The sequence below is a fragment of the Hypomesus nipponensis genome, chromosome 13 (genome assembly GCF_054491055.1).
Source record: "Hypomesus nipponensis isolate SF chromosome 13, ASM5449105v1, whole genome shotgun sequence".
NCBI lineage: Eukaryota > Metazoa > Chordata > Actinopteri > Osmeriformes > Osmeridae > Hypomesus > Hypomesus nipponensis.
The window spans coordinates 13,037,249-13,060,358 of NC_140373.1; the positions used below are offsets into that span (position 1 = coordinate 13,037,249).

The 23,110-nt window shown below is 47.5% G+C and overlaps 1 protein-coding gene and 1 pseudogene across 2 annotated transcripts in view; one reads left to right on the forward strand and one right to left on the reverse strand.

Moving 5' to 3' along the window:
* Positions 1 to 492: 492 nt before the first annotated feature.
* abcc3 (ATP-binding cassette, sub-family C (CFTR/MRP), member 3) overlaps positions 493 to 23,110 on the forward strand; it is a 40,079-nt gene continuing 17,461 nt past the window's right edge. The window contains exons 1-8 of one of the 2 annotated variants that reach the window (XM_084671035.1): positions 493 to 772; positions 14,350 to 14,526; positions 14,867 to 14,992; positions 15,769 to 15,906; positions 17,167 to 17,292; positions 17,654 to 17,715; positions 18,334 to 18,471; positions 22,915 to 23,079. In XM_084671035.1, coding sequence (XP_084527161.1) covers positions 737 to 772; positions 14,350 to 14,526; positions 14,867 to 14,992; positions 15,769 to 15,906; positions 17,167 to 17,292; positions 17,654 to 17,715; positions 18,334 to 18,471; positions 22,915 to 23,079 — 968 coding nt within the window. In that variant the 5' untranslated portion in view covers positions 493 to 736. The remainder of the gene's footprint in view (positions 773 to 14,349; positions 14,527 to 14,866; positions 14,993 to 15,768; positions 15,907 to 17,166; positions 17,293 to 17,653; positions 17,716 to 18,333; positions 18,472 to 22,914; positions 23,080 to 23,110) is intronic. The other variant, XM_084671034.1, reaches the window with a different exon arrangement.
* Positions 4,203 to 6,779, reverse strand: LOC146260311 (zinc finger MYM-type protein 1-like; annotated as a pseudogene).

Sequence of the window (23,110 nt, forward strand, 5' to 3'; positions counted from 1 at the left end):
GGGGCTTCACACAATCGGTGCTCTGGGACTCCGTCACAACCATGGTTGTCGTGGTTATAAGTGGTTTAATTAATGGGTTTTCCATTTGTTCTAGTTTATTCTTTCAACTTCAGGAAATTAGGAACACGTTGGAAATACCACTTCTCACAATAAATGACCATAACTCGAACGTTCTATTCTAGCAAGGTTGCTTTTAAAGGGGCAGCTATGCTGATGCAAACAAGGCTACTCTGTTTTATTTCAGTGGTGGTAGTGGCTGTGACTTGGTGAAAAAAGGATGGGCTCACTTGAAACACGTTTACGTAAATTAAATATCCCAAGTCATGATATTATTGCCCAGTCATTGTGTCTGTGTGAGTGTGCGTGTGTGCGTGTATGTGAAGGCGGGACCTATGGGCTGTATGGGTTCCGCCTTTCATCGTGATAGTGTCCTTATGACTTTTCCTTCTCTATTGTTAACAACAGTCGACTGTGGGCTTTTTCAAATGTGTAGGCACAGAGAGGGGGCGGGTACAGTATAGGGAGCGGAGCCAGCTGAGTCTCTCAGCATAAAGTGCCTCTAATTCAGCGATAAGACTTCGCGCAGCTCCACTTGAATGTGTGTGGCGAATGAGTGAGTGTGTGAGAATCTAAAGTAACTGCAAGCGCTGGAACAAAAGAACGTAGGTAGAAGGAAAAAGAGACCTGTCAGAGTCAGGAAAAGGTCCCTCGCTTGTTTTCGAGAAGGCCGGTGGCGATGGAGCGTTTATGCGGACCGAAATTCCCCTTCTGGGTGAGTATTGGTTATTAGCTTTGGTCGCCGCTGCACCTCGTGCGTTTCAAAAGGTTCTAAAAACAACGACATTGTTACACAGGGCTCTGCCTTTCTAATTTATGTTCTTGAACATATTGAGCTGGCTTCGTTTCATGTTGTGTTAATGTTTCCGTTGCCAGCAACGTTTCATGGTCTCTCGGGTTATGGTTGTGTTTTCGCAAGCCATTTATCGAGGGACAAATGCGCATATTGGCGATGAGATCATAAGGCTATGCGGGACTAAGGATATAGGCGGAAGCTTGTTTCACATCTTTGATAACCTTCTTCAATGGCAGCAAGGTTAAACATTCCACTGTAGCATAGCCTACTTTAGGCGCGGCAACGAGAAACAGGCTTGAGCAGCTTTTTTTTTTAGAAAGTTACAACCGTACCAGAGAGTAGGCTATAAGCTATAGCTTAAGCATACAGTTTATAACGCGTAAGATTAGGTTAGGCTACATCGTTATCACACTTGACAGCAGCGCTGCAACAGTCCCGTGTCAGGGAGGAGACAATGCTGAACAGCATATCCTCCTATCACCCAAAGCCGTTAATCCTCACGTGAGACTTTACCCCTGTCTGATTTGACCTTTTCAGTGTCCAGCGCATGGTTAGCCCTAACCAACTTGAAATTGTACCGGCCTGTTGACTAAAGGATTAAGACTTGGCACCTGACTTCCCTTTTTGTTTACGAGTTTACTCGAGGTGAAGACCTCAAGCGTGTGTGCTTCCCGCCACTCATAGCCTACTTGAAACGGCCATAATCCTCAAAACGCGGGGGGCCTGCACCAGCATAGGGAATATAACAACACACAAGCCCCCGTTCTTTCTCCTCACCAGACCTGCATTGTTTGCAGACACACAACTCGAGGAAACCTTAATGTTTTCAGTACTAGACACGTTTTTTGGGGTGACGAGCTGCGGTGAGTCTTGCGTAACTTCTAATGGAAAGTAGGCCTAGGTCATGGCCTATTGCTCTCACTAGCTCGATGTCCCGGTCTCCTTCTTTAGTAGAGACTCCCTGTCCTGACTCCCTGTCATAAGGGGACTGCCTCTCCTGTTAGCTGATATGTGGGCTGCCATACGCTCTTCATGAGGATCACATCACCATGAGTTAACAGCTGCTCTTTAGCATCCTCCCTTGGGGCAATCCTTTAGTTGGGAGAGGCCATAGATAAACAATGTCACACAGGTGTGTGTTGATGAGTGCCGATTCTGTCTAGACAGTAAGGGTAATCATAATATCTGTATGGTAGGCATTTTGCCTTTTTGATGACATATGTTATTATGCAATATTGCTATAAAATATATGGTTGTTTTATATAACATTGCATTATATTAGGCATGGTTCAGATCAATGCTACACAGGGTAGGCTACTAAATTATATAAATGTTGATTTATATGTTGATGGGTACTCATTTACAGTCTGGTGTTACCTATTTATACATCTGCATTGAAATAATGAATGTGTGTGTGTGTGTGTGTGTGTGTGTGTGTGAGAGAGAGAGAGACAGTGAGAGAGGTGGAAGGCAAGCTAGACTGAGAAACAGGGTGTGAGAGCGAAGAAATATAATCTATGAGAGAAGAGACTTTCCTTGTGTGTGTGTGTGTGCATGTGTAGAACAGAGTGTGTCTGAGAGAGAATGGTAGAGATCAGAATGTCTGTGCTGTAATAGTGGTTCTTGTGGCCTAATTTAGAAGGAGACCAAGGTGGTTTTAAACTCCTGGGATAAAAAGGATTATAATAATGTCTCCAACACTGGACACTGTGTAACTATGTAAGTATAACAACAGCTTATAGCAATTTTCACCAAACAAAAGAAAAGTAGCAGTTAAAAGAATGGAACTTTTCTCTTTAACAACAGCTACATTCACAGGGAGATGGACAGGCAATTTTCCAAGAAGTGAAAATCATCTTACATGCCTAGCATATTAAACTCATAATTTATTTTTCCATTCCAGCTTAGTGGAGGTGCATTTGACTGCTGAACAAGAAGTCACAGGTTTCAGAAAGCGATGAGGTTTACTGCGTGTTCATGTGCTCTTATTTCCTCTTTCCCAAACATCTATATCTCATTCAAACTGCTGAGGTTGCAACAACCAGGAAGTAAAAAGTCCCTGACCCCCCCCACCACCACCACCACCACCAAATGACAGGGTTTTCAATGTACTGACTTTCCAATGAAAGGAGACCTGTTACCCTGTGATGGTTCACAAACAAGCACACAGTGAAGTCCAGATTGTAGAGGGAAACAGACAGGGTAGATGGCTGTGGTTATGACACTGTGGTTTAGGTGTCATGATTACATTTACAGTGTGGTTGGCTTTACACACTTGTTGGGTTAATCCCTCTGCCCTGTGACTCTGCAGCCTCTCTCTCTCTCTCTGTATCCCCTTTCTCTCTCAGTTACCCCTCTTCCTTGCACTCTCTTTCCCGTCTCTCTTAGCCCCTTGCTCTCTCTTACCCCCCATCTCTCAATCCCCCTCTCTATAGAGGTAGATTAATACCTCAAAACCCCAAATCTGTACCATGATCCGCAAATGTGAATCATGATTCGCAAAGGTGAATCATGATTCGCAAATGTGAATCATGATTCGCAAATGTGCAGCATATGTCCCCTCCCCCTGTCTCCAGCACACTGCCCTCCACAACAGACCTAGACACTCACAGTAGACAGTAGACACAGTAAACATAGCCGGCAGCACTTCCTCTTTTTTATGGGCTGTAGCCTACAGTAGTTCAGCATGTAGTCGAGTCACTGTGCAAGCGTCGCTGTTGATCAATTATAACCTTAAACCACCATGAAACCCCCCAAACGGACCCTGGATCCGTTTACCCTCCCCAGCTAAAGCCTTACACAACCAGAGGAAAAAACTGCACACTAGCCCAGCAGTTTACCGTCCCCATTAATGACTTTGAACACTAACATGAAAACCCACCTAACTGATGCTTGATCAGGGTGTGAGATCATTGGCCCATCTGAACAAAGGCAGTTGGCATGTCCATAGATGCGATTCTTCAGATCCATAGACACAGCAGGTCCTGTCTGAGCCTCAGATAGTGGGTCTACTCTATGCGATACTTAGCTGCAGCTGGGCTGTTTTTACATCTGTTGGTGATTAAAACGTGTCAGTAATGTGTTCTGGATCAGGCGATTCTAGGAACAGACCTTTAGGGGGACTCAGCCCCCAATGAGAATGGGACATGGATACAGTGCCTTGCAAAAGTGTTAACCCCCTTGCTAATAAATCACAAATTTCTCTGGATAACAATTAATACATGTAGTTATTATCATGCTAAATATTGAATGAATGAAAAAACTAAGAAAGTCCCTTTCACAAAATATATACATAAAAAAAGAACAGAAAAGAAAGTTCCTTTCTTCATGAACTACCAGCATCAAATGAAACAATAATGTGTCAACAATAAATAAACATTGTTTTAACAAAGGCATAACTCACCCAAAACCCCAACCCAGCTTGCCCTAAGACACAATGTCACTCAACTCTTCTCTACCCTTTTGGCATAAAACATATCTGCAGATCTTTCCTTCTACTTAGGGAGAATTAAGCTATGTCGCCACACCTTGAGGGTGGCAAATCTATCAGTCACTTCGTGTTTGACTTTCTCAAGCACCTCGTTCTCAATTGACATGACTCAAGACTCCAGCAAGGTGCTGGTGTCTGCTTTGCCCTATAGTACTCCTGAGCCAGTTATGAAGCCGACGCAAGGCACTAAAAGACCTTTCACAGCTGCAGCTGCTGACTGGTATATTCAAGGCAACCTGAATATAGCTTTCAGCGAAGGGAACAGTAGGTTATGAACTGTGAGCATGTCCATAACAGCCTCTCTCTTGCGTCTCAGATAGTTTTTGACAACCATCATTTCTTCTGCCTCAGGGTCAACATGGTAATGCTGTGCCATCTCTGACACATATGGTTCAGACAAGACGTGGTGTGAGGTTGGACTACATGCTTGAATACCCTTAAGCAATTTTTCATTCACACCAGAAAAACGCTTCTCAAATTCAGAGATCATTCTTTCCAGATATGGAAATAACAATTTCCTTTTGAATTCTTCTGACTCGAAAAACCACCGACTTCACTACTTGCCCCAGAAGTCGACTCAACAACATATCCATCCATTCGCTTTGGCTTCCGCCTCTGTCAAGAAGGTTACTCTGGGACTGCTATCTGGTTGGCCTCACATAAGGCCTTTGTTCTGGCGTGAAAATCTGCAGCAGTGGCATCACTGCGTTTCTCCTCAAGGGAGTCAATCACTGCATCTTTGTAAGTCACTGCTTGGGCAAGATCAATGATCTCCTTTTGTAGGTATCTGTGTTTACATGCCGTTACAGTCTCGAGAGCCTGGAACACAATCAGCAAATACACTGAGCAGAATTGACTGAGTTTTGTCATCAATTCCACTCCCGTAGGTGTGTTGGTGGTAGGGAGGCACTCAATGATGGCAGGAAAGTTCTCAAGCACTGCATTCACTGAACAAATCTGGCGTGCCCAACGTGGGTTGGACAAACGCACAAGTTCACTTGGCTGCAATCCCAACTTCCGTTGAGTGTCCACAAACTTATGGTGGTTCACGAGCGAGACCCCCAAAAAAGAATGGATACTTTCCCGCATGGTAAAAAAACTCAGATACTGCTCTGCATGCGTGACATAACACAAGGTTCAACTCATGTGCATAACCATGCACATATATCGCGTCCGGATGCTGCTCTCGAAAACGGGCTTGCACACCCCCAGCTGCCCCACTCATGACCGCTGCCCCGTCGTAAGTCTGTGCCACACATTTCAACTGATCAATTCCTTTCTCTACCAGCTGATATTCAATTGCAGCAGTTATTGATGTAGCATCAACATGTGTAATCTCTGTAAGCCCTAGGAACCTCTCCTTCACTGTACCGTCCATTGAAACATATCTCACACGGTGCCAACTGTTCTCTTTCCATCTCTGGCCTCATCAGCCATAATGGCATACAGCTTTGATTCCCTCATCTCACTGACAATAGTTGAAGTTACCTCTTGTGAACCACATTCTACCATCTCATTCTGACTGGTAGACGAGAGGTATGTGCTGTTTGATGGGGGTGTATACCTCTGCAAGAAAGGATTAAACTGCCTCCGAAGTGTTATGCACTCTATTTACATTTTTTTACCTTTACTGTGGCTTTCAACGGTTTCGCCATGACCTCAAAATGGTATTCTTTGCTTTCCCAACGTGCAGGTCACTGTCACAAAACGTTTCAGGTACTCTCTTCTTTCACCAACTTCAGTGGAACTCGCTGTCTCTATCAGCTGTAGAACCTTGTGATAGACTTTCTTTGTAGCTGTTCCAGCAAACTACACTGTCCTTGTGTGACTGGGTGGTCTCATGTTTTTGAAACAAGCTCAGTGTCTTTCTCCAATTCTTGACTCCACCATTCACAAATACCTCCTGTCTAAGATTTTTACCAAATACTCAAGCAAAGCAGAAAGCAGCATTTGTCCTAGAGCAGTATTCTAGCCATTTAAAACTGTGGAACCAGTTTTGTTGGAAAGCTCTTTTTTTGCATGCCAAACTGATCCTGTGGGTACTGAGACAGATTTAACTGTTTAGGACCTGTCCTTATCCCCTAAATCAAAAGAAACCTATTGAGACCCTGCTGCCTTGGCTTGGTGGTCAGAATGCTGCTCTCTCTGTCTCTACTTCATTTGTCTGGTCTCTCTCTCTCTCTCTCTCTCTCTCTCTCTCTCTCTCTCTCTCTCTCTCTCTCTCACACACACACACACACACACACACACAGACACTCCCAGAGACTCCCTGCTCTTCTATAATAATAATTTGTTTAATTATTATTATTTTTAGGGGTGCTGAGATGAAATTTAGGGGAAAAAATTCTAAAATCGCCAATGCTGTGCACTCTTTACTGGACTGCTGAGCTGAGGGCTGTCCCAGTTTGCAGGTGACCGGTCACTGCAGTAGTTCATGTGTTCAGGAGTCAGGAGAGCGCATGTCTAACTGAAAACAGATGGTGTTCAGCACCAATATTTCTTTTGCGGCCCCAGAGGTTTTCATAACATCGGCTTAAAGGATGGGCTTGCTTACTCCACTCTGTTTTTGTGTGTCTATCCCTCCCACAACTCCCTCCCTCCCTCCCACTCTCTCTCTCTCTCTCTCTCTCTCTCTCTCTCTCTCTCTCTCTCTCTCTCTCTCTCTCTCTCTCTCTCTCTCTCCTCTGTCTCCCTCTCATCTCTCTTTCTCTCTCCCAGCGTGATTTGGATTCCCTCAACTGAAAGTCCCGTTCCTTTCCTCCCGTCAGAGTAGAACGTGTGAAGTTGTACAGATAACATCCAGGATGTGGACCACGACTGGAGGGCACCGGGTACTTCCTGTTGTCGCTCCGTGAGACATGTCAGGTGGGGTTGCACGATGCATGACGAGGAGATCTGTCTCCTCTCACAGCTTCAGTCTTCCCTCTCTTTGAATGAGCGTGCGTTCCAATCAGCTGTGTGTTACATTACGTGATTTCACGTCATTTCAGAATCCCGGCAAATTTGATTCAGGATGAGGCGGTGGGGCTGGTGGTGGGGGGGGGCTGCTTTCAATGTGATTGATGCACTCTGGAATTGGGCTTTTACAGGAAGTGCTTGTGTTCAGTCAATTGTTTTTTTTCTCCACATTTAGCTGTTGACTTAATTCATTTATCAGCAGTTTGTTTGAAATCCTCGCTGCCAGTCGCTGGTCCTCATAGGCTGCACCACTGCATCAGCATTCCAAACAGAAGGCCACATGATTTCACCCTCATAGTGTCGTTGGCTAAAATGACTGGGAATACCCCATATCTTTATAATATTAAACACTGTCTTAATAAGACAGGATCAAAAGAGCGTGAGAGAACAGCCCAGATAAAACCAGGACTGAGAGCTGGGTTTTGTATAATTCTTTTATACCAACCTCATTGAAAAGTGTTGGCACGCACTCATACACAGTAAAACGTATAGAACCTACCTAGTAACTACACTGTGGTTACATAGACGTATAGCTGTGACCTCATTTGTGTTCCAAAATACATAGTTACAAAGTGTATGCACTATGCTCGGTTTGAACGTCACTTTGGAGAAAAGAATCTGCTCAACAAATGAAATGTGAAACTGTAACTGTAGGAACCCCATCACGTCACACTGTGAGACCTGGCTGTGTTCCTCTTTCACTGCTCCACGTGCCTCCCAGCCCCCTCCTAAAGCCGGCGACCTAGCTCCGACCCCGCGACAGGGTCGTCCTCAGCCGCTGAGCTGTTTTCAGGCCCCCCATAAAGGCTCTCTGATTTGATTCGCTGAGCCGGATCTCCGACCTGATTCGCCGAGTCTGACCCCTCTCTCCTGTCCCTCTCCCGCTCTCTCCGTTTTACTCGCTGCGGGACTCGAAAACGACATGAGGAGACGACCACGCGGCGCTGTCACCGCGTCAGGTGTGTGAAGCTGGCGCCATCGCACTGTAGCCGCCTGGGAATGAACAGTGACAGTTCCCCCTCGGGTACAGACAGGAGTGGCTGCATTCTAGCACCTTAAGGGCACGGGGAGGGCGGGGGAGAGGCGGAAGAAAAGAAAGAGAAAGAGAGAGAGGGGTGTGGAAGATTGAGAGGGGGCCGTTGTGTTGAAATCTCACCTTAGGCATGCATTGTGTGACCGCCCCCGTTTCCAGGCGAACGGACGGTCAGGTGTTCTCTGGGCTCTGGGCTGCTCAGTCGACACGCCCCACGGTGAAGGGGAGCGGAGCATAGCGGACAAAACACGCGCTCGATCAGGACTATTCAGGCGTCACGTCCTCACACAGCTGCCGCCACTGGATGTAGGGCCATGTGTTGTGTGAATGGGCTACATCTTTTCGACATGTGCTACAATTCCCTTTTAACGGTTTGTCTCGTGTCAGTGGCAGCCCTTTGGGTGCAGAGGAGAAAGACAGAAAGAGAATGGAGAGAAGGACAGAGGAGAATGGAGAGAAGGACAGAGGAGAATGGAGAGAAGGACAGAGAGGAGAATGGAGAAGGACAGAGGAGAATGGAGAGAAGGACAGAGGAGAATGGAGAAAAGGACAGAGAAAGGACAAGGAGAGGATGTTGTCCGTGCTTCGCCTTGTAATTGTTTCGACCACGTGAGGGGGAGGGCAGATCCGGGCAGATCCGGGTGGAGAGATCTTTGATGTATGTGACTGTCATCGCTATAGAGAGGCCATGCACTTGTTCTCGTCCCACAGTCAGGGTCTTCAAAGAGGAAATTGAGTCTGTAAAAAAAAAAAAAAAAATCTGATCACTGTTGCTCGTGTGCAGGTTACACAACTGGGGATTGTTGGAATGCAGCGCCAAAACGACAAGCCTGATTCGGGACTGAGATAAAACAGCAGATAAAAAAGAAAAAGGCATATGTTGGAACGAAAATGAGTCTGTTTGAATGTCACCGTTCCTTTAGTTGGACAGCCGAAAATAATTTTCTCCCAACCTCTTCCTGTGGTTCTAAAACAGGCCAATCAACGTGAACGCACTATGTAGTGCCAACTGAAAGAAAAGGCCATCGTCGAGAATCTCCCCACCTCACTTCCTCCTCCTCCTCTCATCATGTGCTGTGATGTCACACGTGTAGGAAACGTGATCTCTTATCCCTGTGTGCAGCTGTGGTACACTAGAAAGGGGTTTGCACAGACAAGGAATTTACTTTGGCAGGAAGGTGCATACGTTCAACATATAGGAATACATCTTAAATAAGTGGTGTAAGTTGAAGTCTAATGGTACTATACAATACTAACAGCCTGGTTCCTGAAGTTAGGGTTAGTTCCTGTGACTTGTTCCTGTGACTGAACATGTGTGTTTGTACTGGAAGGAGTTCCAGGTTTACATGGTGTAACTACATACACATAAACACAACATTCCTTGTCTCCCGTTCGCCATTTCCCTTCCCTACCTCCCTCCCTGGAGCCGATGGTCTTAACTGATATTGCAGTGTGTCAGGGTCAAATGGTCCCAGGAACATGAATTACTGTTACTCATTCATCTTTAACTACATTTTGAAAAACCTCTCATTCATACGTGTTAAATGTTATGAAGGCCCCATTCGGCCCTGCCTGTTTGCACGTTTGACAGTTCAGAAGAGTTCGACCTTCCTCCGAGTCAGTCTGAATGGGCAGGTGTACCAACCCGACCCACCTTACACAAACTCATTATGAGAACCACGCTCAGCTCACCTCCTCCCTCGCCTTCCGGCACGGAGAGCGGCAAACACGATTGCCTTCTTTCCCAACCGGCAAAGACGACAAAAGAACAAAGATGAGTCACATCCTCTCCGTGGTGCCTTATCTGCCCTGCAGGTTATAGCTACGAGGGATTCCCGACACTGACTCTCACCTCTCCCGTTCCACGCCTTTCTTTCAGTGTTTCAATTCCAACGTCTCTCTAGCAGCTCCCAGAACATTGTCGCGAAATAATAACAGTCAAAGTTTATACGTGAAGTCTGTAGTCTGCCAGGTGTGTCAGAGAAGGGAGCTTTGATCTCGGACTTGTGATATTCCAGGTACAGGCATCCTAGATCTGCACTGGTTCTCTGAGATACTCCGTAGGTAGGAACCCTGGCCTGTGTCCTACACTGGGCTGAGAGGAAGGGTGTTATAATGAGTTTGGAACTGCCAAGGTTAAAGAGAGACAAATGATTTGGAACAGGGTTTGCTCAGAGCGGAGTTTTACGAACACACGTGTTGGAAATGGCACTCAAGCGCTATGTGTACTCCTCACCCACTGAGCCGGGGTCTATTGTTGAAGTGTGTTCACATGCAGAGAGCAGACAAAGCTCCCTCCCCGTGTGGAGCAATAACAAGAAAAGGACCCGCGTTTGCTCACGTCTATGATTGCCCGCGTCCCAGTGTGACGGACGATTTCTTTTCTACACACAATGGGCCGCGGTTTATTGCGATGAAGGCACACTGAATCCATTTGTCATGTTCGTGTTGTTCTTTCTCCTGCGTCACTCTCACCTCTGACTGGATTTTTTTTCTCTTTCTTTTTTTCTTTCTTTTTTTCTTTTTTTCTTTCTTTTTTTCTTTTTTTCTTTCTTTTTTTCTTTCTTTCTTTCTTTTTTTCTTTCTTTCTTTCTTTTTTCTTTCTTTTCTTTCTTTCTTTCTTTCTTTCTTTCTTTCTTTCCTCTTCAGTTTTTCTTTCTTTTCCTTTTCCTTCTTCCTTTCTTTTTGTCAGTTATTTGCCCGCTTTAAAAGTGTGATCCATTGACTTGAGCGTCTCCTCATTCTGTGTGTAGGGTCCAGTTCCTGCTGTGCCAGTCTCCTTCCACGCCGGTCGTTCTGTCTCGCTCTGCTGTCCGTTCTTACTGTAACAGTAGACGGATGAGGACCGAGGAAGAAAGGTTTTTTCAGCCCTGTGCTGCTCTCATGTATGGGAAATGGGCATTAGAGAATCATCCATTTGATGTAACTTCATCATCCCGGATGAGTGGGCTGAGGGCGGGAGACACGCTGTCTCCTGTGGGAGACAGTGGGGTCGTAAGTCACCTGCCGACGATAGAAAAAGCGGAATCAATTCCTGTTTGCTGAGGTCACGTTGGTAAACATGTATACAACTTGAAAGGGATGTCGTCATGTTGTGGACTGTGTCGGAGTGGGAGGTGGAGAAACCGGCATGGAGAAATCCTTTCACACGACACCAGATAGGGCCAGACAGGGCTGTGTCGACTGTCCGGCTGCGGGGTGGGTTGCATATCTGGTGTGGAGCAGGTCCATGGGGTGTTCCACGACTAGTGTGTGTTTCATGTCGAGTGTGGTGCAGGGCTATTATTGTATTAAGGCCCAGATCATTTAGTACCTTCTGGCACACACATACACACCAATACACACCCGCACACGCATGCAAATACACACACACACACACACACACACATGCAAATACACGTACACACACCCTCACATAATATGTACACACACACGTAAATGAGAGTGATGACAGAGAGAGTGAGAAGCAGAGAGAGCAGGACAGCTGTGTTTATCTAGCACAGGGACTGGGACACTATGCCATTACATTGTGAGTCCTTGAGAGCATGTTCACCTCCAGCTCCCACTGTGAATGAAAGGTATATAAACAAAAACATCAACATACCACTACCTCTCTTCCTCTCTCCTCCTCTTCCTCCTCTCCTGTCTCCCTTCACCCTTCTCTCCCTGTCTGCGTCTCCGACTCTCTCTCTCTCTCTCTCTTTCTCTCTGGCTCTCCCTCTCTCAAACTCTCTCCCTCCTCCCCTTCTCTACCTCGCTTTACATCTGTTAATTATTGATGCGCACAACATTAGGCCCAGTGTCAGCTTTGGTAGAGAAGGATTGGAACAGCAGGTGTTGTTGGCAGTCAGCATACAGGGTCAGAGGCTGCAGATACATACCATAGGTCCTTTCCCCTCAACACGCTCTGTCATTTGACACCGGTTGTCCTAGCAACTGGCAACCGTAAAGTCATTCTGGGGACGTTAATCTTGTCCGAAGAATATTAGCTGTCGTTTGCCTTCATTATATTTCACTATGCTCCTTCTTCCCAGTCGATCCAGGGGGGTCTAACCGAGTTATCAGCGATGTGGAGTACTTTGCAGACAGCCCAAATGAGGACGGGTCTTCGTGCATGTCCACGTGAATGTTCAAATCAGTGTGTTAATATGTTATGTGGACATGACTTCCCTTTAATCTGCAGAAAAGAGGACTGCGGTCAGTGCAAGACAATATGTGACACTGCGTGTCCATCAGCCGCGAGGATCATCAGAATATTGGTCTTCTCCTTTTGGTATTGTTTCCTGTTTCACATGAAGAGAGCCGGTTGAGGGAGGGCCAGGCTGGTGTCCATGGAGGGTTTGACATGTGGTTCATGTGAGATGGTGTGTTTTCTCCAGGGCGACTCATCTTCCAAATCTCTCTCTCTCTCTCTCTCTCTCTCTGTCTCTCTCTCTGTCTCTCTGTCTCTCTCTCTCTCTCTCTCTCTCTCTCTCTGTCTCTCTCTCTGTCTCTCTCTCTCTCTCTCTGTCTCTCTCTCTCTCTGTCTCTCTGTCTCTCTCTCTCTCTCTCTCTCTCTCTCTCTCTGTCTCTCTCTCTCTCTCTCTCTCTCTCTCTCTCTATCTCATTACTCTCATCATTACTGCCTCTCTCTTTCGATCTTTCCATCTCATCCTTCCTCTCTCTCTGTTCCTCTCTCTCTGTGCTTATAGTTAACTGGGGTGCATAAAGCTTGTGCTCGTGTATCAAAGAAATCATGTACTTTCTTCTCAAGCGTCAGAAAAAGGTTTCCCAGCTCTGGTTTTATGCCGTTTCAGAAATGGATTAGAGGAAGCTTTTAACATCACATCTGCCTGCAGCTTGGCTTTACATGTTGAGTTAAGAAAGAGGAGGTATTCTAGCAGAGGCTGAGTCATGCTGTGAACAGTATGCTAACAGTAGCAGGGATTGTGTATTGCTTTTGTAATGCTCAGCGGGAAACGATTTGCCTGCAGGCCGAGAGATTCCAGGTTCGAATCCTCCACTCGCGTTGCGCTTTGGATGAGCGCGCCTGCTAAACGAATACTTTGTATTCTTTCTTTTTTTTCTTTGTTTATTGTTCATAATATTGGAGTGTGCCTCTTGTGTGTCTTAACTGTTCAGGAGCTATGCTCAGTGTTGCCGTGTCTCTGCATCGGGAACTGACCTGTACAAAGGCAGCATGCAGTACCCATAGTTGATACTACTATTAGAAGTGTAAACACACAAACACACGCACTCATACATACACACACATCAACACATTCATACAAACACGCGCGCGCGTATGCCTTTATTAGGGCATGACATTCCATCCGGAAATGTGACGTGATGTCACCGCGGACAGGGAGAGCGGCTCACTTGGCTGAAGAGGAACGCATCCCAACATCTACCTCTCCTGCTCTCCACCTCTCCTTTACCTCCTCTCCCCCTCCTCTCCCCCTCCTCTCCCCCTCCTCCCCCCTCCTCTCCCCCTCCTCTCCCCCTCCTCTCCTCATACTCTGCTCCACATCTCCTCTTCCCCTCCCATCCATCTCTCCTCATCCTCTCCTCCTCTCCTCCACCTCTCCCCGCCTCTCGATCACAGAGAAAAGAAACGGACCCGACTGAACCTAAGCGATTCGGGTCGCCCCCAGTCTGGGATGCTCACGCGATGAGGCCTGCAGAGTCACCAGGGCGTTGCCCTGAGAGGAACTGTCCCTCTCTCTGTCTTGGTTTAAGGGGCCTGGCGCAACATGAAGCACACACCAACGCTCGCAGTAGGCGCTGCAAGCCCTTCCGGAGAACGAAAGAGGCCTAGTGTCGAGGAGCGCGCTTGTTTTCAGCGCTCGAGAGGTCAAGAAAGGTCCTTCGTCGTCAGAATGTCAAAATCAGCTGCTGGTTTCCCCTCCGATGGGAGAGTGTCTAGTGTCGGCGGTGAAGCTGGTGGCATGGCGGTGCTTGATCCCCCTCCTCCTCCCCCTCCTCCTCCTCCTCCTTCATCCCACCGTAACGCCTGTCCTCCCCCTTGTCACCCAGGAAGCCAACCGGACGCTCCACACGGACAGCCCAGACCTGCCCGTGTGCTTCCAGCTGTCCGTCCTGTCATGGCTGCCCTGCCTGTACCTCTGGGCCGTCAGCCCTCTCTACCTCCTCTACCTCAAGAAGAACAACAAAGGCTACATCATGATGTCCATCCTGAACCGGGTCAAGACGGTGAGAGGGGAGGCGGGCCGAGACAGCTGTGCGACATGGTCAGCAGTCCTGCCTCGGGAGGTTTGGTTCCCCTGGTGGACGGTTTTGACTTTTTGTAAATGTATCTCTGTATTTAATCTGTCTCTCTCTCTCTCTCTCTCTCTCTTGATTTCCTCGATGTCTCCCTTTGCCCCTTCTTTGTCTCCTCTGCCCGTCACTCGCTCTCTGTCTCCCCCCCTCCCCGCGTCTCTCTCCCCACCTCCCCCCCTTTCTCCTTGCTCTCCTCCCCCCTCTCCTCTTCCCCCTCACCACCACCCTCTCTCTCCTTCCCTCTCCCCTCTCTCCTCCCTCTCACACCCAGGTTCTGGGTGTGGTCCTGTGGATCATATGCTGGACTGACCTCTTCTACGCGTTCCACGAGCAGCAGATTGGCCTCTCCCAGCCGCCCATCTACTTTGTCACTCCGCTGGTGGTCGGCATGACAATGGTGGGTGCTCGGACAAGCGGAGGCGCCGGTGTAAACACACCGACCTTGGATGCACTCTCTCTGCCCCTCCCTGACAAAGGGCCCGTTCTCGATCCGCCGGGCGTATTGTACAACTGGGAAGGTCGTAGCCGCCGAATGTGTTTTTTTGGGGGGGGTCTTGATTCAGTGGTGGTGGGTCTGGTTTCTGTAGCATTTTCTGGATTGTTTTTTTTGGGGCTTTTTGGTTCGTGCAGTGTGTGTGGCCACGGTAGCCCACATACACAGTAACCCAACTCCGCTAATACAGGGCAGGGTCAACTCGCCTGGAAGGGGATTTATTGGGTGCGTGTGAGTGCCACGAGAAAGGGGGCGTCCGAGGACGGCACCGCTACCTTACATGGCCTCTGTGTGGCTGTGCTTATTTAACCGTGTACCACTCTCTCTCCCTCTCTCCCTCTCTCCTTCGCCATCTCTCTCTCTTTCATCTCTCCCCATCTCTCTCCCTCTCTCTTTCATCTCTCCCTGTCTCCCTCCCTCTCTCTTTCTCCATCTCTCCCTCTCTCCCTCTCTCCCTCTCTCTCTCTCTCTCTCTCTCTCTCTCTCTCTCTCTCTCTTTCTCTCTCTCTCACACACACACCATCCTCTCTCTTTCATCTCTCCCTCCCTCTCTCTCTCACCACCCTCTCTCCAATCTCTCTCTCCCTCTCTCTTCCCCTCTTTCTCTCCTCTCCTCTCCCCCCTCCCCCCTCTTCCTCTCTATCTGTCCACCGTTCCCCTCCTCCCTGTGTGTGTCTCAGCTGCTGGCGACCTTCCTGGTCCAGTTGGAGAGGCTGCGAGGCGTGCAGTCCTCCGGGGTGCTCTTCATCTTTTGGTTTGTGTCCTCTCTGTGCGCCATTGTGCCTTTCCGCTCCAAGATCATCCAGGCCTCCAACCAGGTACAGACACCATCATACACACACACGCAAGACGCACTGTCTCAACTCTCTCTTGCACACTCTTTCTTGCTCTCTCTCTCTCTCTCTCTCTCTCTCTCTCTCTCTCTCTCTCTCTCTCTCTCTCTCTCTCTCTCTCTCTCTCACACGCACACTCTCAACTCTTTCACACTCTGTCTGTCTGTCTGTCTATCTGTCTCTCTCTCTCTCTTTCGCTCTCTCTCTCTCTCTCTCCCTCTCTCTCTCATGCACACACACTCTCTCAACTCCCTTTCTCTCTCTCTCTGAGGGTAAAAGTATCACTCATTCTCTCCTCACTCACTCCCTACCTCTCTAACACCCTTGTTAAAGAGCTTATGCTAGTTGGCTACTTTGTGGTGTTGGGGTCAACTGAGGTTGAGACTGAGGAGGTGAGGGGGGTGGAGAGGGAGTCCAGGAGAGGGCAAGAATGCAGAAATGTGAAGATTGCGTGTGGATGGGGGTGGGGGGTGAGGATAGGACAGGATGGGACAGGATAGGTTAGGACATACAGGCAGACAGGTAGACCGACAGGTCGACAGACAGGTAGACAGACAGGTCGACAGACAGATTGTGTGTGGATGGGGGTGGGGGGGGGGGGGTGAGTGAGGGGAGTGAGTTCCTGTACTTCAAGGATCCATAAGATCTATACACATCCGTGTCTTAGCTTGTATAAAGGGCTTTACACATAAATCGTTTGATTTTCTTTGGATTATCCCTGATGCTGTTTGCAATAACATTTTGATTATAGCAACCGGGATCAGGAATCAGTCTCCAGATCGGCGCTGTAAACAGATAGGTTGGCCTAAATATTTTCAGGCCAAGTGGTAGGCTTAACCGCATTAGCTGTCCTGCCACGAAGGGTCAGGTGAGGATAGGCTGGCTGCATAGACGGCTGGCTCCTTTCAGAGACAGACCCTCGCTCTGTGTCTGTGTGTGTACAGTGTGTGCGTGCAGCATGTCTCTGTGAGTGTGCATGTGCACAGTAAGTGGGTGTGTGTGCGTATAGTGTGTGTGTGTGTGTGTATACAGTAAGTGGGTGTGTGCGTGTGTGTGTGTCCAGTGTATGTGTCCAGTATGTCTGTGTGCGGGAGCACAGTGTGTGTGCGCGTGTGCGGGCGGGTGGGTGTGTACACGGTATGTCTGCGCGTCTGTCCGAGGCTGAGTCCACGCGGGCGTCTCCGTGGTTGTGCGGGCGTCCAGTTTGTCTGCGTGTGTTTCTGACGGCGAGTCCGCGCGTTGCAGACGGGGGAGCCGGACCATCTGAGACTCACCACCTTCTACGTGTACTTCATCCTGGTGGTGCTGCAGCTGGTGCTCTGCTGCTTCAACGAGAAGCCTCCCCTCTTCTCCGACGTCGACACCGACCCTGTGAGGAAACCAAATGCGCCTGTGTGTGTGTGTGTAAGTGTGTATAGGTGGGTGTCGGTGTTGGTTTGTGCGTGTTCGTTTGTGTCGGCGGGTGCGTAGGTCTTTGTGCGCGCGCGTGTGCGTGCGTGTGTTCGTCTGCGTGCCTTTGGCAGGTGGGGGTGGGGGGGGGAAGTGGGAGCGTGCGGGAGAGAAAGTGTTAACGTGTGCTAGGGTGCCACCACAGCTCACTCCCAATTGTGTTTAGAGGGAGCACACACACACACACGCACGCAGCAGTTGCCTCAGGCAGGGAGTCATCTGGCTCTGTCCTCATCTGACTCGCCTGGCCTATTTATTTCCACTTCCGTGTATTCCTTCCCAGAATCCTTGTCCTGAGTCCACCGCCGGCTTCCTGTCCACCATGACCTTCTGGTGGTTCACCAGGTACCAGAACCCTGTCTGCAACACAGGCCTGCACCCCTGCTGGACCCACAGAGGACTGGGATGTACTTACTGTAGTCCAAAAGATCAATCATAATAGAAAGGAAACAGGGTAGACTACTTGGAGATAAAAAGGAACAGGACAATCATTTTTCTTTTACAGATGTAACAAATGGTACTGCAAATATCTTTGAGAGGTACATTAGAAACTGTTGGGTTGTCAGCAGTCCCCAGCCATGGAAACATAGATTGACCATTTTGTAATCTACTGTTATTAGTGAGAAGATTACAGGCAGCACTGCAGTGCTTTGTTTGCAGTTTGTTATTGTATCCATGTGTGTTGCGTGTTGGATACAAATGACCTTTTTGTCTCTCTCCCCCGCCTCTCATCTCTTTCTCTCCGACCTCTCGATCTCTCTCTCGATCTTCCACTTCTCATCTCTCCATCACCTCTTTCTCTCTCCACGGCTTCTCAATTTTCCTCTTACTCTCTTTCCTACCCCTATCATTTCTCTCACACACACACCTATTGTTCTCTCTCACTCTCTCTCTCTCTCTCTCTCTCTCTTATTTGGTCTCCCTCACCCCTCTCTCTTCCCCCACCCCCACCTCCCATCTTAGTATGGCAATCAAAGGCTACAAGAACCCTCTGGAGGCTAAGGACCTGTGGTCGCTGAACAAGAGGGACAGCTCAGAGGTGGTCGTCCCTCGCCTGCTGAAGGAGTGGGAGAAGGAGCAGGCCCAGGCTCAGACCTCCAGGTAGGAGGGAGAGGAGGGGAGGGGAGGGGAGGGGAGAGGAGAGGAGAGGAGAGGAGAGGAGGGGAGGGGAGGGGAGGGGAGGGGAGGGGAGGGGAGGGGAGGGGAGGGGAGGGGAGAAGGAGAGGAGAGGAGAGGAGAGGAGAGGAGAGGAGAGGGAGAGGAGAGGGGAGAAGGAGAGGGAGAGGAGAGGAGAGGAGATGAGAGGGAGAGGAGGGGAGAGTAGAGAGGGAGAGGAGAGGAGAGGGGAGAAGGAGAGGAGAGGAGAGGGAGAAAAATAGTAGGCTACAGTGTAGAGCAAATTGAATCACATTTTCTTTTTATTGCCCTTTTTTTCAAGCAATGTTACAGAGGGCCTCACAGATTTGCGCAACCAATAAACATAACCAACCAAAACAATCAAAGAAGACAAGGATAAATGTTTTGGCTAGAAACCTGGGGAGGAGCAATTCAGTGAGTGAAACCCCCCCATGATGTTTGGTGATGCAGACCAGCCAGGTCAGGTCAGGTCTGGAGAACCAGGAGCCGGTTGCACAAAACACCTTCAATTGAGATTTTCTTTAAAGTCAGAATTAAGGTTTCCTTAAAATATAATTGGTTGCACAAAACACCTTTAAGTCTTCTGCTTAAGGTTTCCTTAGTATATGTTCCCTAAGTATTTTAGGTTTTCTCCATATCTTGGTCTTCTACTTAAGGACCCACATAAGGATTCCAGCGCCCGTTCAATATGAGGATCAGTTTGTCAACGGAAAAAAATCAACATTCAATCAATGTCCAGTTCGTTTGTATGTAAATGAGATAACCAACGATGTTGCACAACAGGGGTGTGCGACACTGCACAATTTTGTATCGATCCGATACCAAGTAAATACAGGGCCAGTATTGCCAATACCAATACCGATACTTTTTACTTAGAAAAGCAGCTTATCTGAGTCATGTTACTTCACGTGCACGCCGGCACCCTTCAGAAATCCTGCCAACAGATCTCAGGCACGTCTCACCTTTTATCAGCTGCATTCTTGACCTTAACTTGGGCCTTTAGCCGAATTTAGTCAATGTTATTGATAATCATTTTATAGCACCATTTGGTCCCCTCTCCATCTCCCGCACAACATGAGAACTACAAATTGGTTTGTGGAAGACACGGGCCATTGAGCGGGTCAGTGGAAACGCTGCTTCTACTGCCTGCATGCTGAGCTCTGTGTAGATCCAGGCAGAGCATGCAAGATCATTTGGGCGTGTGCGGTGCTGTTCGACCTATTCAAGAACTTCACTGTACATGAGGAGGAGGAGCAGCATGAAGCCATTGAAGAGTTTGAAGAGGATGCAGAAGTTGGAAACAAAGGCTACAGCATGCTTGAGGCCCTAGTGAACAATTTCTTCCGTGAAATGTGACAGGCTACAAAAAAAGAATGATTCCATGGTCATTCATTGAATAGGCACGTTTTAATTTATTTTATTGAAAGTTAATTATTTGATTAAGATGTAAATATGATTACACTATTCTTCCAGAACAGTTTATGTTACGTTACATTGCATGTATTCATTTAGCAGATGCTTTTATGTGAAGCGACTTCCAAGAGAGAGCTTTAGAAAAGGGCAAAGGTCACTGACCATAAACAAGGAGCCCCAAAAACATTGCAGGGAGCCAAGACATGAAGCACGCATTGTGAAAAGCAAATAAGTGCCAATAGGAAGAAACAATAGAGCATGTAAACAAATTACAATTAAACAACATGAACCTCGAAAGTGCAAGAGTGTATCTGTAGGAAGCAGGCAACAATAATAGAATTCACAGCGAGTACAAGTAGTTAAATCCAGATGTGTTTGCAAAGTTAGGCTACCTGCAACGTCAATTTCCCCGATTTCATCATCTGGCTCACCGAAGAGGGATTTAGTGGTTTACTTCACAGTCATGCCGTTAACAGTAATATCATGAAGTAGGCATTAACTAATGACTGGCTACTTTTCCAAATGACCACCGCTCTCTCCTCTGCCAGTAATCCCAACCATAGTAGGTGCGCTACCATGGTGTTCGCTACCATCACCTGCCTCATCTTTTTTTTTTTTTTTTTTTTTTTTTTACATTTAGCAGACGCTCTTATCCAGAGCGACTTACAGTAAGTACAGGGACATTCCCCCCGAGGCAAGTAGGGTGAAGTGCCTTGCCCAAGGACACAACGTCATTTGGCGCGGCCGGGAATCGATCTGGCTACCTTCAGATTACTAGCCCGACTCCCTCAACGTTCAGCCATCTGACTCCCTTCATCAGAAAGTGGTTTTGGAGGTGGACCATTGGGAATAAATTATGTTATTGTAGGCTAATCTGTACCACACCCTTAAGTAAATCCCTTAGATAAGTAGAAATATACCCCTAAGGTCATAATTAAGGAAATAGCTTAAGGTGTTTTGTAGGGGTGGGGGAAAATTCCCATTTGAATTGCGATTCAGTCTTCTAGGGATTCAGATCGATTCACAAATTGAAAAAAAGTTTTTCTTTGTTTTTACATTTTTTCATTTTTTTTCATTTTTATTCTTCTACGTAATTTTTTTATTTTTGTATGACAAAAACACTTAACTGCCTATCACAGTCAAATAGAAACAAGTAACACTAAACAGGAAACTAGAATCAAATGTAAGCATGGAATCGATTCGAATCGAATCGTGAGGAACCAAAGATTCCCACCCCTAGTCTTTTGTGCAACATACCACAGAGTCTGACCATTCCACACGCTGCACCTCCCAGCACCCGCACTGCCGAACTACTGGAATCTCCTGTCTAAACACCCTCGACACCAGAGACTGGGAGTTTCTGCTGAACTTCCACCTCTCATCACGGTTACCATGGTTTCTGCGTTGTTATTCGTTCCCACCATCCAAAGCTCTCGCAATCTCTGTGTTTCATTTGGAGGCCCCTTCCATCTCTTTCTACATTTCCTTCTGTTCTCTACTTTTTTCTATCTTCACTTTGTATGTCAAGTATTGTTCCACCCCCCTCCATCTCCCATTCCCACCCTCCATTACCCCCTCCCTCCCCTGTCCCCATTCTCCACCCCCATTCCCCCACCCCATACTCTCTCCGCCCTGCTACCCCTCCCCCCATTCTCTCCCCCCCGGTCCAGCCTGCTCCGCCAGGTGTGACCAGCTCTGCGTGTCTGTCTCATGCTAGGTAACTGATATCAGGTACTAACTGGCTTAAGCCTCCTTTCACTGGTGCGCTCAGGAGAAACCTGTTTCATCGGGAGCGAGGAATTCTGTTCAAGTTGTCAGACTTAGCTGAAAAACTGTTTTGTGTAAGCCTCTGCTGGAATCAAACCCTTTCACTTCCGCACAAGCACACCACCTCTCTCTCTGTCACACGCACACAGATGTGTGATTTTTACACCATGTACAGTATTCACACTCAGTTTCAGTCAGTGAGTGCGAAAGAAAGAAAAGAGACAGATAATGGGAGAAAGAGAGATAGCACTGTTAAGACCAGTTGTAGAGAATATCTAGTGAAAGGCTGTAACTGTTGAAGCACTGTAGGGAAAAACGGAATAACCTTTGTGTTGACTGGGTCCTGGAATGTGTTGGTTGGCAGCCTGATGTGTCTTAGAGGTCATAATTGGATAAAGCACTGTATGACATTGCTTGTATTGGCCATACAAACATATATATACCGTATTTCTTTGATTAAACGCCGCAGCGTTTATTACACAATGTTCATTTTTGGTGTGGTGTTTATTTGAGGGCGGCGTTTAATTAGCAATAGAGATTGAGTGAATTGTAGCTGCAGTGCGGCCTTAGACAAACAAAGAATAGACAAAGAGGTCAAACACAAAGCCTAGTGTAAAATTGAAGCCGCGCAAATCCCTTTCTCATTGGCTATCAATAACGTGTGCGTGGGCAGTACTTAAACTGTCTCAAATACAAGTGTTCTACATTGTGTAGAAATCTGAAGCAGCATGCCAAAACGTTCTTCCACTTTAGCTTTCAAACAGAAAGCTGTGCAGGAAACATTCACCAGCAGCAACAGACCTGTAGCACGCAAACTCGGGGTTGATGAAACAAGGCCGTAGCCATGGAGTCAACATTGGGGGGGATAAATTACATTTTTTATGATAATTTTGGACAGCGTGCGTGGTTGTCTGTGGTAGCGTAGCACAATTATATTTTTATATCAATATATTAGGGGGGACATTTTGACAAGATTTCAATATGTATTATGATTATGGCCTTGTGATGAAATGCGAATTTTCGAGTGGCAAAATAAATTTTATATTGTACACTTGTGATTTACTTGTGTAATGGGTGGCGTTTAATTGAAGAAATACGTTGTATATATATATATTTTTTTTTTATACTAATAGATATGAAATGTCATTGATGAAATGTGTTTGGACAAATGTGACTGATCAAATGGGAGTGATGAGATGTGATTGGTGAGCTGGTTCTGTCCCCCAGCCCTGAGGAGACGGTGACGCTGCTGTCGGAGGAGAAGAAGAAGACCCCCAGGAAGCCGGCGTTCCTTCGCTCGCTGCTCAGGACCTTCGGACCCTACTTTCTGATTGGCTCGGCCTACAAGCTGCTGCAGGACATCATCACCTTCGTCAACCCTCAGCTCCTGAGGTAGGGGGCGGGGCTTCGCCTGTTCTGGCCA